At 43.4% G+C, this 17,838-nt stretch overlaps 1 protein-coding gene across 4 annotated transcripts in view; it reads left to right on the forward strand.

Moving 5' to 3' along the window:
* Window positions 1-17,838, forward strand: part of u2af2a (U2 small nuclear RNA auxiliary factor 2a) — a 28,747-nt gene that overhangs the window by 1,579 nt on the left and 9,330 nt on the right. For all 4 annotated transcript variants that reach the window (XM_060921658.1, XM_060921660.1, XM_060921661.1 and 1 more), the window contains 6 exons: window positions 2,119-2,225; window positions 2,464-2,621; window positions 3,992-4,108; window positions 5,231-5,369; window positions 14,307-14,386; window positions 14,580-14,702. In XM_060921658.1, the coding sequence (XP_060777641.1) occupies window positions 2,119-2,225; window positions 2,464-2,621; window positions 3,992-4,108; window positions 5,231-5,369; window positions 14,307-14,386; window positions 14,580-14,702 (724 nt within the window). The remainder of the gene's footprint in view (window positions 1-2,118; window positions 2,226-2,463; window positions 2,622-3,991; window positions 4,109-5,230; window positions 5,370-14,306; window positions 14,387-14,579; window positions 14,703-17,838) is intronic.

Consider the following 17,838-nt stretch of genomic DNA (forward strand, 5'->3'; position numbering starts at 1 on the left):
CCTTTCGCCCGTAGTCAGCTGGGATAGGCTCCAGCTTGCCTGCGACCCTGTAGAACAGGATAAAGCGGCTAGAGATGATGAGATGAGATTTACATATACAAATATAAAAAGAATAAGATATGGGGAAGAGAGGAGGGGGGGGCAGCAGGAGAGATATTGCACGTTCTATTGCACATTGTCCAGTATTGCTTATTGTCAGGCTAGGCTACTACTCCTTCCCATCCTCTGTATTCCTGTTACCCCTCCTCCGTCCAGAGAGGAGTTGTACAGTCTGATGGCTGTTTGTCCTGCACTTGGGAAGGAGCATTCTGTCACTGAACAGGCTCCTCTGGTTGCTGATGACGGTGTGCAGACGGTGAGTGGCATCGTCCATGATGTTCAATAGTTTGTCCATAGACCTCTTCTCTGCCACCGTCACCAGAGAGTCCAGCTTCATGCCAACCACAGAGCCGGCCCGCCTGATCAGTTTGTCCAGCCTGGATGTGTCCTTCTTGGATGTGCTGCCCCCCCAGCACACCACGGTGTAAAACAGGACACTGGCAACCACAGACTGATAGAACATCCACAGGAGTTTCCTGCAGATGTTAAAGGACCGCAGCCTCCTCAGGAAGTATAGCCTGCTCTGTCCCTTCCTGTATAAGTGATTGGTGTTGCAAGTCCAGTCCAACTTGCTGGCCAGCCACAGCCCGAAGTACTTGTAGGAATCCACAGCCTCCACCTCGACTCCCTCAATCAGAACTAGTCGTGACCTTGGTCTGGACCTCCCAAAGTCAATGACCAGCTCCTTGGTCTTCGAGGTGTTGAGCTGCAGATGGTTCCTGTTGCACCACACAGCAAAGTCCCTCACCAGGCTCCTATACTCCTTTCTGCGTGGAGTTTGCATGTTCTTCCTGTATCTGTGTGGGTTTCCCCCACAGTCTAAAGACATGAAGGTTAGGTTCATCGGTGGCTCTAAATTGACCGTAGGTGTGAGTGTGAATGGTTGTTTGTCTCCATGTCTCAACCCTTCTGTCATCTCAGGGAGTTTTTCCTTGCCACGGTCACCTCTGGCTTGATCATCATGACAGATATTTAACAGCTGTTCCACGAAATCGAGTCGTGCATGAGCTGATGGCGTCGAGTTGGCTATAAGCCATGTACGACGAGACTGAGTGAGTGGAATAACTGTTTTTATTTTATCCGCATTCACTGGATTTTGAGAAACGGAGCATTTTTATTTTTTGCAAATTCAATGAATAAAACTTTTTTATACAAAATGTCTGGCAAAATAATTTCCTCTTAGAATGTACTGTAAACAAACCTGCGAAATGACAGTAGCGATTTGTGAAAAATGCGAAAACAGTAATTCTTGGGGAAAAAAAGTTCTTACCATCAAATACTTTCATTCTGTTTTTTTTTTTTTTTTTTTTGCATTTTTGGGGTTTTATTTTTGAGTAGAGTTTTTATTTGTCCTCTGTTGGTTCAGCAACACGTGTCGCCATTTTGTTTTTCTCTACTCATGGTATATGAGCTGATAGCCTAGTAGTAGAGTAGCCAATCAGAGCGTGCGATTGTTCATATCCAGTGAATGTGGATAGAATAAAAACATACCTGCACTTGGACAGGCGATACAGTGGTGTAGTGGTTAGCATTGTGACCTCACAGCAAGAAGGTTATGGGTTCAAGCCCATCAGCCGATGGGGGCCTTTCTGTGTGGAGTTTGCATGTTCTTCCCGTATCTGTGTGGGTTTCCCCCACAGTCCAAAGACATGCAGACTAGGCTAATCGGTGGCTCTAAATTGACCGTGAGTGTGACTGGTTGTTTGTCTCAATGTCTCAGCCCTGTGATGATCTGGTGGGTGTACCCGGCCTCTCACCCATAGTCAGCTGGGATAGGCTCCAGCTTGCCCGCGACCCTGCACAGGATAAGCGGTTATGGATGATGGATGGCTGGATGGGACTTGGATATGCAAAGACATACAAGGATTTCACTGTGCTTCTATATGTGACAGTAGAGACTTTCTTTCAAAATGATTAAGAACCTAATTTGCTGGGTTTTTTTTTTTAAATTTATTTTTAAGTTTTTTTTTAATCCTATCAAGTGCATGCTTTTCATAAAGACCTGTGTGCTCCTTACAGTTGGTCTCCACACCGTGAGAAAAAGAAGACCAAATTGAAAAAGTACTGGGATGTTCCTCCTATTGGCTTCGAACACATTACACCCATGCAGTACAAAGCCATGCAAGGTGGGGTGTGCTCCAGTAATAAATTCATGTTTGCAATAATTGTATGATATAATTCTTGATAAACATTCATGTATGACAGATAAAGAACTCTTTGCGTGAATCAGTACTCCTATATGATTTAGTAAATCCGTGTAGAACTGTATAAATACCTGTGCAGCATGGTGGTGTAGGACATTGTAAGTGTGTAAAGCGAAGCAGACAGTGTATGGGAAGGTTTGCTTGTGAATTCTGTGTCCAGCTGCCGGCCAAATTCCTGCCACTGCCCTGCTCCCTACAATGACCCCTGAGAGTCTGGCTGTGGCTGTGACTCCGACTCCTGTACCAGTTGTGGGCAGCCAGATGACGCGTCAGGCTCGACGGCTGTATGTAGGCAATATCCCTTTCGGCATCACCGAGGCAAGTATCGTCCACTTTTGATAATAGCAACTGGACCTGATTGCACTGTGAACCAGTCTAGTAGTATACGGTAGATGAAAGTCTTCCGGATTTACCCGGAAATCCGGATATTTGACAAAACTCTTGAAAACCTCCGGTTTCCCAAATGGAGAAATTTATTTTTCGGGTTTTTCGCGTTCCTAGACGCGGCGTAATATTTCGCATCGTCCTTGCATGGGCGCGGTCCTTAAATAGCCCAAACATAATTCATTGATTAAAGACAGGTGTTCTTTGTTAACGGCGCGCGTGCTGGAGCTCGTTAGGCGCAAGCGCAACACAATTGCACTAGAAAGCGTGTTCAAGCTGCCAGTGCAGCTGCGGTCTTTTTAGTTGCGAATTACAAGTATTTCCTCTTGTGTTAATAATTCGCCATGTCAAAACAAGCAAAACTTTCCTCCTTCTTTCGACGTGAAGAGAGGTAAACAATTTATTATATATTTTTTTCCATCAAAGTTGCATTTTGTGGTTTCGAAGCTAAGCTTTAGTGCCGTTTCTAGAACACAACATCAAGAAAACGTGGAAGAAACCGCAATAACGGAAGAGCCGGTTTCTAAGCTGCCTAAAACTAGCAATGGTAATTTATTTTTTTGTTACATAATGTACTCAGGCTGCTAGTCAGTGTGTGACACATACACCCCTGAAAAATCCTAGCTACGCCCCGATTTACATGAGAAATTTGGTCTTCGTTGGTGTGTTTAAATTTACAGACATTACGAACTAATGTAAACAGTTTGCTTCAACTCGCATAAATATGAATTGGAAATGTTTAGTTTACTTTAGCTTCTGCAAACGTACAACTCTACTAAAAGATTGATAAACGAGGCTCAGTGTCCCCAACATTGAAACCTGAAAGCTTTAGAAACTCTAACAGACCTTTACTTTTTAACAGTACTGTGTTGGGATTTTGCTGAGTTTACCTTCAACTTTTGATTTTTTTTTTCAAAGTAATGAACTGTGTAGCCAGGAAAATCACCGCGTTTTCTAAATGCGCTCCTGAAAATTACTCCTTAACTAGGGGAATTAAAATAGATATTTTTGACATGTTAATCATTAATGTACATGAAAGAAAAAGGCTTAAAAGTTATAACTTGTTTTAGTGAAAATAAGTACTAAAATGCACTAGAATGCAGGGTTTTGCATGTTATGTTATTAAATTTTTTTCAGAAGATGTTGCCCCCCCCCCCCCAAATCTTAGTTTGACTTTCAAAAGTTCAAGTTTTTGTTTTTTTTTTTGCTCCACTTTCATCTCTATTAGTAGGTCTCTGCTGCAGTTCATTTTAATTGATACTTGTTGTTTCAAGTAACCCTCCTGTCTCGTTCCTCGTTTACAGGAGTCCATGATGGACTTCTTTAATGCCCAGATGCGATTGGGTGGCCTGACTCAGGCTCCTGGAAACCCAATTCTTGCTGTGCAAATCAACCAGGACAAGAACTTCGCTTTCTTAGAGGTAATCCTGCCTTCTCACTCCAACAAACTATAAATACAGGACAAGTTCATAGAGCACACCTACAGTAGCAGTCAAAAGTTTGGACATGCCTTCTAATTCAGTAGCTTTTCTTTATTTTTATTCATTGAAAGTCATTTCATGTTTTAAAGTAATGATGGATGTCGTTTCTCTTTACTTAGTTGAGCGGTTCTTGACATAATATGGATTACTACAGTTGTGGAATAGAGCTATTTACTGTATTTTTATTATTTACTGTTGGATCTCAAACACTTTAAGAAGGCAAGAAATTGCACTAATTAACTTTTGACGAGGCAAAGATGTTAATTGAAAAGCATTCCAGGTGACTACCTCATGAAGCTGGTTAAGATAATGACAATAGTGTGTAAAGCGTCATCAAGGTAAACGCTGGCTACTTTATGAAACATATTTTTTAGCACGTTTTTGTTTACTACATAACATATGGAATTATTTCATAGTTTTGATGTATTTAGTATTGTTCTACAATGTAGAAAATAGTTAAAATACAGAAAAACCTATGAATGAATAGGGGCGTACAAACTTTTTTTTTGACTGGTACTGTATCTATCAGGGATGCAAATGACGCGCCTTTTGGCGGATGCCGCCTTTTTCACGGCTGAATTGTGCAGATCCGATTTTTTTTTGGGGGGGGGGGGCGTTGGAGTGTCTGAATAATTTCATCAGAGTAAATTCTGTATTAAAATTACTAAATAAGCAAATGCCGTTACAGTCCATGAAACACAGGAAGTATAAGTATTAGAAGAAAACAGTAAATCAGAAAGCTGCGCACGTTTGCGCAGAAGCTGCGCAAAGGTGCGCAGCTTTCTGATTTGCTGTTTTCTTCTCATACTTCCTATGTTTCATGGACTGTAACGACATTTGCTTATTTAGTAATTTTAATACAGAATTTACTCTGATGAAATTATTCAGACACTCCAACGCCCCCCCCCCCCCCCCCCCCCCAAAAAAAATCGGATCTGCACGATTCAGCCATGAAAAAGGCGGCATCCGCCAAAAGGCGCGCTGTTTGCATCCCTGATCTATTGTCTAGATAGAAATGAGTTGACTTGTAATGTTATCTAAACCCTGAGTGGTTTGTTTTAGTTCCGTTCGGTGGATGAGACAACGCAGGCCATGGCGTTTGATGGCATCATCTTCCAGGGACAGAGTCTGAAAATCCGCCGACCGCACGACTATCAGCCGCTGCCAGGCATGAGCGAGAACCCAAGTGTTTATGTTCCAGGTAGAGTTCATTTTATAATTCACACAGCTGATCACTAGTTCTGATGTATATAGGGACTCGAGGACCCTATTTGACGAGACAGTATTCAAATACAAAATTAGGCTCTTCATTATGCCAAAAATGAACATGTCAGTGAGAAGATAAAAGAAAAGGCGTGTCTGGCAATGTTTTGATGTGGAGAGTAGCACTATTGTGGTGTGCAAGTTACAGGTGTGTATTGTGATTGATTGGGAAAATGTGTAGGCAGAAGACAGTTCTTAAAGGTAAGACTGACTTTCAGATTTTAAGTGTAGGTCATAAAAAGAATTTTCCCCGACACCCAATTATTTTTGTTTCATGGACCGAAAGCTACTGAATTCGGATCACAGACTTCTGATTTTATTCATTTTTTAAATAGAATAATTAATTAATTAATTTAAAGCCATGTGGCCCTAAATCTCATCTCATTCTCATTATCTGTAGCCGCTTTATCTTGTTCTACAGGGTCGCAGGCAAGCTGGAGCCTATCCCAGCTGACTACGGGCGAAAGGCGGGGTACACCCTGGACAAGTCTCCAGGTCATCACAGGGCTGACACATACAGACAAACAACCATTCACATTCACACCTACGGTCAATTTAGAGTCACCAGTTAACCTAACCTACATGTCTTTGGACTGTGGGGGAAACCGGAGCACCCGGAGGAAACCCACGCGGACACGGGGAGAACATGCAAACCCCGCACAGAAAGGCCCTCGCCGGCCACGGGGCTCGAACCCGGACCTTCTTGCTGTGAGGCGACAGTGCTAACCACTACACCACCGTGCTGCCCCAGCCCTAAATTCTCCACTATTTTTTCCTGCTCCACCATGACCTAATTCAGGATACTCCGTCATGCATCACGTGTTGGGCTTTCCCCGTTCGCGCAAGGCATTGTGGGATACAAATTTAAAACTGGAGAGAAAAATGGAGGACGTGAGTGTGCGAATGAAATGTGAAAGACCGACTACAGTAATGGAAAGTGAGAAGAAAAGACATTATGTTGGGAAGGAAAGGAAACGCAGGACCAAACTAATAAATATCGGCGGTCAGCGAGCACCTCGGTGTGATCAGCTGTTCGTTTAGCGACAGAATGATGGAACAGTCAGTGCATGGTCAAGGTAAACCTGTAGATGGCAGTAATGCAACACTGTGGATGCCAGCTGCCGTAAAACCCAAAAGAAGAAGAAGCAGGTAAACCTTTGCATGCGCACACGGACGTCCTCTGTCTGCTTGACTGCGTGAAGCGAGCGATTTCATGCACATTATTTGCTCGGGAATCCCCTCAAATAATTTCCCAGCCACAGAATGACCTTTTTTTTTTTTAGATGTTACAGAAATAAACATATCAAAATGACTAAATTTCAGAGGGAACTAAGTTTCACAGATTTTATGACATCAAAAGGCCGTCTAGCTTTAAATATACTGGACTCAAATCAGGTACCTCAGGTTTGCAGATTAAGCCTCATTTTAATTGTACAGTGTTCCTTTCGTGTTGAGTGTTCATTTCTGTTTTCATTCACCAGTGTTTCTCCTACTATTATTATTATTATTATTATTATTATTATTAATTTTTTTTGGGGGGGGCTGTGTATATACACACATCACACACACACACACACACATCTCACACACACTCTCTCACACACACACACACACACACACACACACACACACACACACACACACACACATTTTAAGGTCTGGAAAAAGAAAAGGAAAAAAAAACAAAACAGGAGGGCAAGCACTAGGACCATGTGGAAAGAGCACCTGCTCAAAAACAGGAGAGGATGCAGGCACTAGGACCATGCAGAAACATCCCCTACCACTCAAGCTGCCGGTTCCCTGTCCGCTTCGTTCTCCTCTCGTGTGCACAAAAACTATTTAAACAATTCAATTCAAACAATCGTTAGCAGTGTCAGAACCCCCCAGGCAGCAAAAGATGAAGGACGTACAATGTTTTTTGTTTTTTTTTTATAAAAAAAAAGTAACATCTTTCAGACACACTCTGTATTAAGTTAGTTCACATTTATGTTACGAATATTCATAGTGAGATCATGCTGGAATATGATATCAGTGTGTAAACCCCTTCAAGTTAGCTAGCCATAAAAAAATTACTATATATATATATATATATATATATATATATATATATATATATCTGGATAGTACAGTGGTAACACTCACTGACTACGACGCAGGAGATCGGGGTTCGAATCCCGGTCGGGGCAAAACATCATCCAGTAAGGGTCCTTAGGCAAAACCCCTCATGATATATCAGCCTACCTCAGGAATGAGTGAAAACATAACTGATAGAGTCATACCGGCTCAGACGTCGTCCGGGTCAACAAGGTCTGTGTCAGTTGCTAGGGAACCAGGGCAAACTGATGAGAAATGGGCTACTGGAACAAGACATCGATGGACGAGGACAGAAAACACGGATTTGCTGGAATGCTACTATACAAGCAATCCCAGAGAGAGGGGATACATGCAGCGAATGTGGGACCATTGGATACTTCGAAACCCACAATCAAGGCTAACAAAGAAACAGCTACAGTGGTGCTTGAAAGTTTGTGAACCCTTTAGAATTTTCTATATTTCTGCATAAATATGACTTAAAACATCATCAGATTTTCACACAAGTCCTAAAAGTAGATAAAGAGAACCCAGTTAAACAAATGAGACAAAAATATTATACTTGCTCATTTATTTATTGAGGAAAATGATCCAATATTACATATCTATGGGTGGCAAAAGTATGTGAACCTCTAGGATTAGCAGTTAATTTGAAGTTGAAATTAGAGTCAGGTGTTTTCAATTAATGGGATGACAATCAGGTGTGAGTGGGCACCCTGTTTTATTTAAAGAACAGGGATCTATCAAAGTCTGATCTTCACAACACATGCTTGTGGAAGTGTAGCATGGCACGAACAAAAGAGATTTTTAGGAGGACCTCAGAAAAAGTGTTGTTGATGCTCATCCGGCTGGAAAAGGTTACAAAACCATCTCTAAAGAGTTAGGACTCCACCAATCCACAGTCAGACAGATTGTGTACAAATGGAGGAAATTCAAGACCATTGTTACCCTCCCCAGGAGTGGTCGACCAACAAAGATCAGTCCAAGAGCAAGGCGTATAATAGTCGATGAGGTCACAAAGGACCCCAGGGTAATTTCTAAGCAACTGAAGGCCTCTCTCAAATTGGCTAATGTTAATGTTCATGAGTCCACCATCAGGAGAACACTGAACAACAATGGTGTGCATGGCAGGGTTGCAAGGAGAAAGCCACTGCTCTCCAAAAAGAACATTGCTGCTTGTCTGCAGTTTGCTAAAGATCACGTTGACAAGCCAGAAGGCTGTTGGAAAAATGTTTTGTGGATGGATGAGACCAAATTAGAACTTTTTGGTTTAAATGAGAAGCGTTATGTTTGGAGAAAGGAAAACACTGCATTCCAGAATAAGAACCTTATCCCATCTGTGAAACATGGTGGTGGTAGTATCATGGTTTGGGCCTGTTTTGCTGCATCTGGGCCAGGACGGCTTGCCATCGTTGGGGGAACAATGAATTCTGAATTATACCAGCAAATTCTAAAGGAAAATGTCAGGACATCTGTCCGTGAACTGAATCTCAAGAGAAGGTGGGTCATGCAGCAAGACAACGACCCTAAGCACACAAGTCATTCTACCAAAGAATGGTTAAAGAAGAATAAAGTTAATGTTTTAGAATGGCCAAGTCAAAGTCCTGACCTTAATCCAATCGAAATTTTGTGGAAGGACCTGAAGCGAGCAGTTTATGTGAGGAAACCCACCAACATCCCAGAGTTGAAGCTGTTCTGTATGGAGGAATGGACTAAAATTCCTCCAAGCCAGTGTGCAGGACTGATCAACAGTTACCGGAAACGTTTGGTTGCAGTTATTGCTGCACAAGGGGGTCACACCAGATACTGAAAGCAAAGGTTCACATACTTTTGCCACTCACAGATATGTAATATTGGATCATTTTCCTCAATAAATAAATGACCAAGTATAATATTTTTTGTCTCATTTGTTTAACTGGGTTCTCTTTATCTACTTTTAGGACTTGTGTGAAAATCTGATGATGTTTTAGGTCATATTTATGCAGAAATATAGAAAATTCTAAAGGGTTCACAAACTTTGAAGCACCACTGTATTAGCCCAGTGTTCCAACATCCATAATCGAAATCTGCTATCACAACTAGAGATTAATGAAATACAACAACGATGCTATGGCAAGGGGGAGCCAGGAAGACAGGTCAGCGGGGAGATGTCATCATCCCCACAACCAGAGATTGGGTACCAAGCCCCAACAGCTAACAGCCTCAACACAAGAGCTGCTGACCTGAGAAGGAAGATCGTGACCCAACTGGAAACCTGGAGCCCCCGACGAATACCGAAGCTGAGTTGCCAAGTACCTTCAGAAGATCTACTAGTAGATGTGAATGCTGCTCTGAAGACAATCTCCACAAGAACCATCACTGAGACCAACAAGCTGATACACAGTACAGCAACAGTAATCATGGAGATGCTTGGACACAAGGTGGGCTTGGGACATAACAAACAGTATCCACCATGGAAGAGACGATTAGAGGCCAAGATAAAGGCAGCAAGGAGAGAAGTTAGCCAGCTAGCTGAACTACAGAAAGGGAACATGGTGAATAAAGGGGCGCCCAGGAAGTACAACTCACTCTCCATACCAGAGGCACTCGAAACTGCCAAACAGCGACTAACAGCTCTGGCCACCCGGTTGAAGAGATACACCAAGGAAGGAGAGGCCAGGAGAATAAACAAGCTGTTCTCCACTGAACCAGCCAAGGTGTACTCTCAATGGCAGGGGAACAACAACCGGTCAGACCCACCAAGAGCTGAGGTGGAAAAATACTGGAAAGACATATGGGAAAGAAAGGCATCATACAACACCGATGCCCAATGGTTAGTGGACCTAAGAGCTGACCACAGCAACCTCCCAGAACAAGAACCAGTAACCATCTCAATGGCAGACATCCAAGAAAGAGTGTCAAAGATGAAGAGCTGGACAGCACCAGGCCCCGATATGATCCATACGTACTGGCTGAAGAAGCTAACTGCACTCCATGAACGCCTAGCAGCACAGATGAACCAGCTGCTGAGGGATGGGACCCACCCAGAATGGCTAACCCAAGGCAGGACAGTCCTAATCATGAAGGACCCCCAGAAGGGACCCATCCCATCCAACTACCGGCCAATTACCTGTCTCTGCACAACATGGAAGGCCCTGTCAGGCATCATTGCGGCAAAAATGAGTAAGCATGTGGCTCAATACATGACCGAGGCACAGAAAGGAATTGGCAGTAACACCAAAGGAGCCAAGCACCAGCTACTGGTCGATAGAACAGTCGCCCGAGACTGTAAGAAGAGACAGACCAACCTGTGCACTGCCTGGATTGACTACAAGAAAGCCTACGACTCAATGCCACACACATGGATACTGGAATGTCTGGAACTGTATAAGATCAACAGGAACCTAAGGACCTTCATACAGAACTCAATGGAAATGTGGAAGACAACCCTAGAGGCCAACTCAAAACCCATTGCCCAAGTCAACATCAAGTGCGGCATATACCAAGGAGATGCGCTATCACCACTGCTGTTCTGCATAGGCCTGAACCCCCTCAGTCAGATCATCACGAAGAGCGGCTACGGGTACCGATTCCGTAGTGGGGCAACAATCAGCCACCTGCTCTACATGGATGACATCAAGCTGTATGCCAGGAACGAGCGAGAAATAGACTCGCTGATCCACACCACCCGGATCTACAGCGATGACATAGGGATGTCATTCGGATTGGACAAGTGTGGCCGGATGGTCTCAAAGAGAGGCAAGATGATCCAGACTGAAGGGATTGACCTACCAGAGGGCAACATAGGTGATATCCAAGACAGCTACAAGTACCTTGGCATCCCACAGGCTAATGGAAACCATGAAGAGGCCACAAGGAAGTCAACCACAGCCAAATACCTCCAGAGAGTAAGGCAGGTCCTGAAAAGTCAGCTGAATGGTAAGAACAAGGTCCGAGCCATCAACATGTACGCACTACCAGTCATCAGATACCCCGCTGGTATCATAAACTGGCCAAAGGAGGAGATAGAAGCCACAGATATCAAGACTAGAAAGCTCCTCACCATGCATGGAGGGTTCCACCCCAAGTCCAGCACCCTGAGACTATACACGAAGCGGAAAGAGGGAGGCCGAGGGCTAGTGAGCGTCAAGACCACGGTCCAGGATGAAACATCGAAAATCCGAGAATACATCAGAAAGATGGCCCCAAAGGATGAACTGCTAAGTGAATGTCTCAGGCAGCAGAACCCTGATGAGAGTGCAGAGGAGGAGGAGGAACAGACAACCTGGAGAGACAAACCCCTACATGGCATGTACCACCGTCAGATAGAGGAAGTGGCTGATATCAAGAAATCCTACCAGTGGCTGGATAATGCAGGACTGACAGACAGCACAGAGGCACTAATCATGGCAGCACAAGAACAGGCCATAAGCACAAGAGCCATAGAGGCCAGGATCTACCAGAGTAGATCAGACCCAAGATGCAGACTGTGCAAAGAAGCCCCTGAAACAGTCCAGCACATAGTAGCAGGGTGTAAGATGCTAGCTGGATCAGCGTACATGGAGAGGCACAACCAAGTGGCTGGGATAGTATACAGGAACATCTGCAACCAGTATGGAATAGAAATACCCAAGTCCCAATGGGCCATACCACAGAAGGTGGCTGAGAACAACAGGGCCAAGGTTCTGTGGGACTTCAGCTTCCAGACTGACAAACAGATCCTGGCTAACCAACCGGACATAGTGGTGGTGGACAAAGAGCAGAAGAGGGTGGTGGTGATAGATGTGGCGATCCCAGCTGACGCCAACATCAGGAAGAAGGAACATGAGAAACTTGAGAAGTATCAAGGGTTAAAAGAGCAGCTGGAACGGATGTGGAAGGTCAAGGGTTGCGTGGTCCCCGTGGTAGTGGGGGCACTTGGGGCAGTAACCCCCAAACTGGGAGAGTGGCTCCAGCAAATCCCAGGAACAACATCTGAAGCCTCAGTCCAGAAGAGTGCAGTCCTAGGAACATCGAAGATACTGCGCAGAACCCTCAAACTCCCAGGCCTCTGGTAGAGGACCCGAGCTTGAGGATGACATGGATACCACCCCCCCCCACCGGGGGTGAGAAGGAGTTTTTATTTTTATTTTTATTTATTTATTTATTTATTTTTTAACGTTATTTCAAATGAGCACAGTCAGTCTACTACTGTACTACTTATTCAAAACTTTAGCTGGTGGTCTACCAAAGCTCACTTGACAAAGCATTTGTACGGAGAAGGTGCATTCCTCGCATGAAAAATGCCTTACGCTTGCGTTGTTTTAGGTTGTTTGAATCGATCAAACCGTGAAACTGATAAAAGTTTCTTCAGGGTTCCCTGTGAACTAATAAAAAAGGGTGAACGAACACAGGATTTCACAAAAAGACATGGAGAAAGGTGGTTTTTGAACCTCTCACTGAAATCAGAGGGAGCTGAGTTGAAGCATGCTCGAGTTTGCAGTGATCACTTGGTGAAAGGTTTGTATCGCCCTCTCAGCTATGTCCTGAGTGTTTTCCAAGTACTTTTCTTGCTATGTGTTGTTATTTTACGGTACTTTTTTTCGTCACAAAGCGCTAAAGTCCCCAGCTGTTTATTTGTTTACTCCTCACAAAGTCTATATGCATGAAGGTCAAGACAAGATTCTTCCCCAGCCATACAGTTACAATGCGCCGTGATCACTTCTCCGTCTTGTTTAACTAGGATCCAGGTCTTTTAAAGGGGTTTCTGATGATCTTTGTGAATGATTTACCTGAGAGATAAGAGTCAACACGAGTGAGAATCAAACAAACTGTTTGTTTACACTTCAACTTGCAGCGCTTCATTGTAAAGATGCGAACAAAAAGCTTAAAAAAAAAAAACATACTTACACAGGCAAAAACAATACAGGATTCATTCGGCAGCAACTTGATAGCGAGGTCCTTTACCCAGCCACATACAAAAAAGTTGTAAGTCTCCATACTCTTCCACGCTTTCAACTGTTTTGCGGTGTAGAAGGACGTCTGAAACACCAGATAGTTCGAGATGTCGGGGAACTCGACTGAAGGGTAGTTTTCAAGATCGGATGACAAATCCTTCTTTCCCAGACTGTAGAGGTCGATTCCATTGCACATAGCAATTTTCTGAGTATATCTAAAGCCAGCAGTGGCTTCTAGATTACGAGCAAGCACTGTGATGAATAAAGTTGTGCTTTCTTTCTTTTCTTGATACGTTATCGCTAGTTGTTTGCACTACGGCAGCCGTTTAAACCACCAGCTATCACTTCCAGTAAAACCGCTAAGAAAAGTCACGTGACTGAAACCCAGCAATGGGAGCCGCAGGGAGGGGTCCTGCAGGAGACCATCCTCATCCAGCACCCCCCCCCCCCCCCCCCCCCCAAAAAAAAAAAAAAAAAAACTTGGAGGAAACACTGTTCACTCCTTTAGGAAATATCCACACAAATAGTCGGACCAACTGTCAGATCATAATACCCATGTCTTATCACTGTGGCCATAAAGTTATTTAAGAGACCTGTAAACTTGTAGCAGTTGTGACTTACACAAATAATGTGTTGAGATACAGTAAAGCTTTTTTTTCCTGTTTATTATTTCTGTTTATTATAAGAGCTACTGTATTATATGCCCCACCACAGAGAAAAGAAGAGTGTAACTGCAGTGGAAAAAAAAAGACTGGATTACATGACAAAGTATTTTTCCTCTCTTTTAGCCATAATATCTGTTCATTAACACTCAATATTAAAATTAGGTCTCTCCAATTATAACATAATGCTCTTTCTCTCTGTGCTAGGTGTCGTTTCCACTGTGGTGCCCGACTCGGCTCATAAACTCTTCATCGGTGGGCTTCCTAATTATCTCAACGACGACCAGGTTGGTGTGTTACTACAGCAACGCCATGGCAACAGTGCACTGTTGCTAAATATGTGGACAAATCTTTCTGTACTTTCATTTCTAAGTTAACTATAATTAACACGCTCTGCAGCGTTTTGTAAGAGTTTGCACTAATGGATGGCGGTGATTTAAAGTCCTCAGTTATCACCGTTACTCTTGCGTAATGTCTCAGGTGAAGGAGTTGTTGACTTCGTTCGGCCCTCTGAAAGCCTTTAACCTGGTGAAGGACAGCGCCACTGGTCTGTCGAAAGGCTATGCCTTCTGTGAATACGTTGACGTCAACATCAGCGATCAGGTGATTGTAAAGCATCCTGTGCATACATGAAATACCTCAAGGAACCAGGTTTATGAATAGTTTATTTCTTATCGGCCTTGTGGAGAGACTGAGATAGTGAAAGAAATTCACTTCTTTGAAACAGGGCCAAATGAGTCATCTGTGTTGCCACATACGTTGATGTTTCTGCTTCTTGAGAGATCATCCTACTTTCACAGGGCCTCACCTGCTGCTAGTATACACCGTGTGTGGTGCATTAATGTTAGGCACACTACTGGGCAAACTGGCCAGGAGTGGCTGATAAGCTGGAAATAATAATCTCATCTCATTATCTCTAGCCGCTTTATCCTGTTCTACAGGGTCACAGGCAAGCTGGAGCCTATCCCAGCTGACTACGGGCGAAAGGCGGGGTACACCCTGGACAAGTCGCCAGGTCATCACAGGGCTGACACATGGACACAGACAACCATTCACACCTACGGTCAATTTAGAGTCGCCAGTTAACCTAACCTGCATGTCTTTGGACTGTGGGGGAAACCGGAGCACCTGGAGGAAACCCACGCGGGCACGGGGAGAACATGCAAACTCCGCACAGAAAGGACCTCGCCAGCCACGGGGTTCGAACCCAGACCTTCTTGCTGTGAAGCGACAGCGCTAACCACTACACCACCGTGCTGCCCCGGAAATAATCATGTCACAATATTAAAGCTATACCCGCATTACATGGTACTGTACGAGGGTACTTAAAGTTCTCGGCCTCACCCAGAAACAAGGGGCATAACTCCCATTTTAGGGCATAACCATACTATAAGGCCTTTTACCCTGTCGACATTCACTGGATGTGAGCAATCGCACGCTCTGATTGGCTACTCTACTACTAGGATATTGGCTCATATACCGTGAGTAGAGAAAAACAAAATGGCGGAGCGTGTTGCTGAACCAACCGTGGACAAAATAAAAACTCTACTCAAAAACAAAACCCCAAAAAATACCAAAAAAAAGTGAAAATATGGAATAAAAGTATTTGATGGTAAGAATGTGTGTGTATATAAAATGAATTTATTTTGCCGGTTTGTTTACATTCTAAGCAGAAATGATTTTGTCGGATGTTTTGTATAAAGTTTTTATTTCTTGAATTTGCTAAAAATAAAAATGCTCTGTTTCTCAAAATCCAGTGAATGTGGATAGAATAAAACAGTTATTCGACTCAATCTCGTCGTACATGGCTTATAGACAACTCGGTGCTACGCGCCTCATCAGCTGTCAGCTCATGTACGACTCGATTTTATGGAATAACTGTTAAATATTCTGTCCACAAAAGCTCAAATGAAAGGAGCAATCAAAGAAAAAAGGAGGGGAACACGTCAAACTGGTGTGCTGTTGCTCCAGGACAGTGCACCCGTCCATGTAGTGCAGTGGCAGAAGCAGCCAAATGTGGCTTTGAATTGTTGCCCCATACATACGCCTTATTCACCTGACCTTGCACCGTCTGACTTCCGTCTGTTTCCCCAAACTGAAATCCCACTCGTGTAGTCACCGTTTTCAGTGATGATGAAGTCATCTACGTATGCTGTTGTTGAGAATCTGGAAACCACCTTCCGCGAACAAATAGCGAAGCTTTAACATTGGTGGGCCAACTGTATTGAAGTTGAAGGAGACTATGTTGAAAATAATGCAAGAGCAATCTTTCTCCTGTGCTGTTTTCTAGGTGAGGCCAAGAACATTTTGAAGTACCCTCATATGTATCACTATATTTAGGTCTAAGAAAGTACCATCCTAATATGAGTGCAACATTAAAATGACCTTCAAAGACACATGATTTAATCAAAGTTTATTTAAAGGTTACTTATTATGAAAAACTCCACTTTTTCAGGGTTTGTTCGTACACATTTTGGTATCTGGAGTGCCTACCAACCCACAAACTCTGAAAGAAATCACCAAGTCAGTTTCTTTTGGGCTGCATATTTCACAAAACCTGTGCGTCAACAAGCCGTTCAGATTTGTCTCCCCCATTCTATGTCACAAAAGGAGCTCCTTAGCATTATTTCACCCTCTCATCAGAGTATCTCCACTCCCGGCTTGAGAACTGCCTTTGGGAATGAACATTCATGAGGAAAGCCCTACCTGATTGGCTGGCCAAAGAAGAGGGTGGCGTGAGCAGTGGCTCGTTGTCATTTATAGTGGTGCTTGAAAGTTTGTGAATCCTTTAGAATTTTCTATATTTCTGCAAAAATATGACCTAAAACAACAACATCAGATTTTCACACAAGTCCTAAAAGTAGATAAAGAGAACCCAGTTAAACAAATGAGACAAAAATATTATACTTGGTCATTTATTTATTGAGAGAAATGATACAATATTACATATCTGTGAGTGGCAAAAGTATATGAACCTTTGCTTTCAGTATCTGGTGTGACCCCCTTGTGCAGCAATAACTGCAACTAAACGTTTCTGGTAGCTGTTGATCAGTCCTGCACACCGGCTTGGAGGAATTTTAGCCCATTCCTCCACACAGAACAGTTTCAACTCTGGGATGTTGGTGGGTTTCCTCACATGAACTGCTCGCTTCAGGTCCTTCCACAACATTTCGATTGGATTAAGGTCAGGACTTTGACTTGGCCATTCCAAAACATTAACTTTTATCCTTCTTTAACCATTCTTTGATAGAACGACTTGTGTGCTTAGGGTCGTTGTCTTGCTGCATGACCCACCTTCTCTTGAGATTCAGTTCATGGACAGATGTCCTGTCATTTTCCTTTAGAATTCACTGGTATAATTCAGAATTCATTGTTCCATCAACGATGGCAAGCCATCCTGGCCCAGATGCGGCAAAACAGGCCCAAACCATGATACTACCACCACCATGTTTCACAGATGGGATAAGGTTCTTATGCTGGAATGCAGTGTTTTCCTTTCTCCAAACATAACGCTTCTCATTTAAACCAAAAAGTTCTATTTTGGTCTCATCCGTCCACAAAACATTTTTCTAATAGCTTTCTGGCTTGTCCACATGATCTTTAGCAAACTGCAGACGAGCAGCAATGTACTTTTTGAAGAGCAGTGGCTTTCTCCTTGCAACCCTGCCATGCACACCATTGTTGTTCAGTGTTCTCCTGATGGTGGACTCATGAACATGAGCCAATGTGAGAGAGGCCT

Source organism: Neoarius graeffei, chromosome 5 (genome assembly GCF_027579695.1).
Source record: "Neoarius graeffei isolate fNeoGra1 chromosome 5, fNeoGra1.pri, whole genome shotgun sequence".
In the NCBI taxonomy this organism is placed as follows: Eukaryota; Metazoa; Chordata; class Actinopteri; order Siluriformes; family Ariidae; genus Neoarius; species Neoarius graeffei.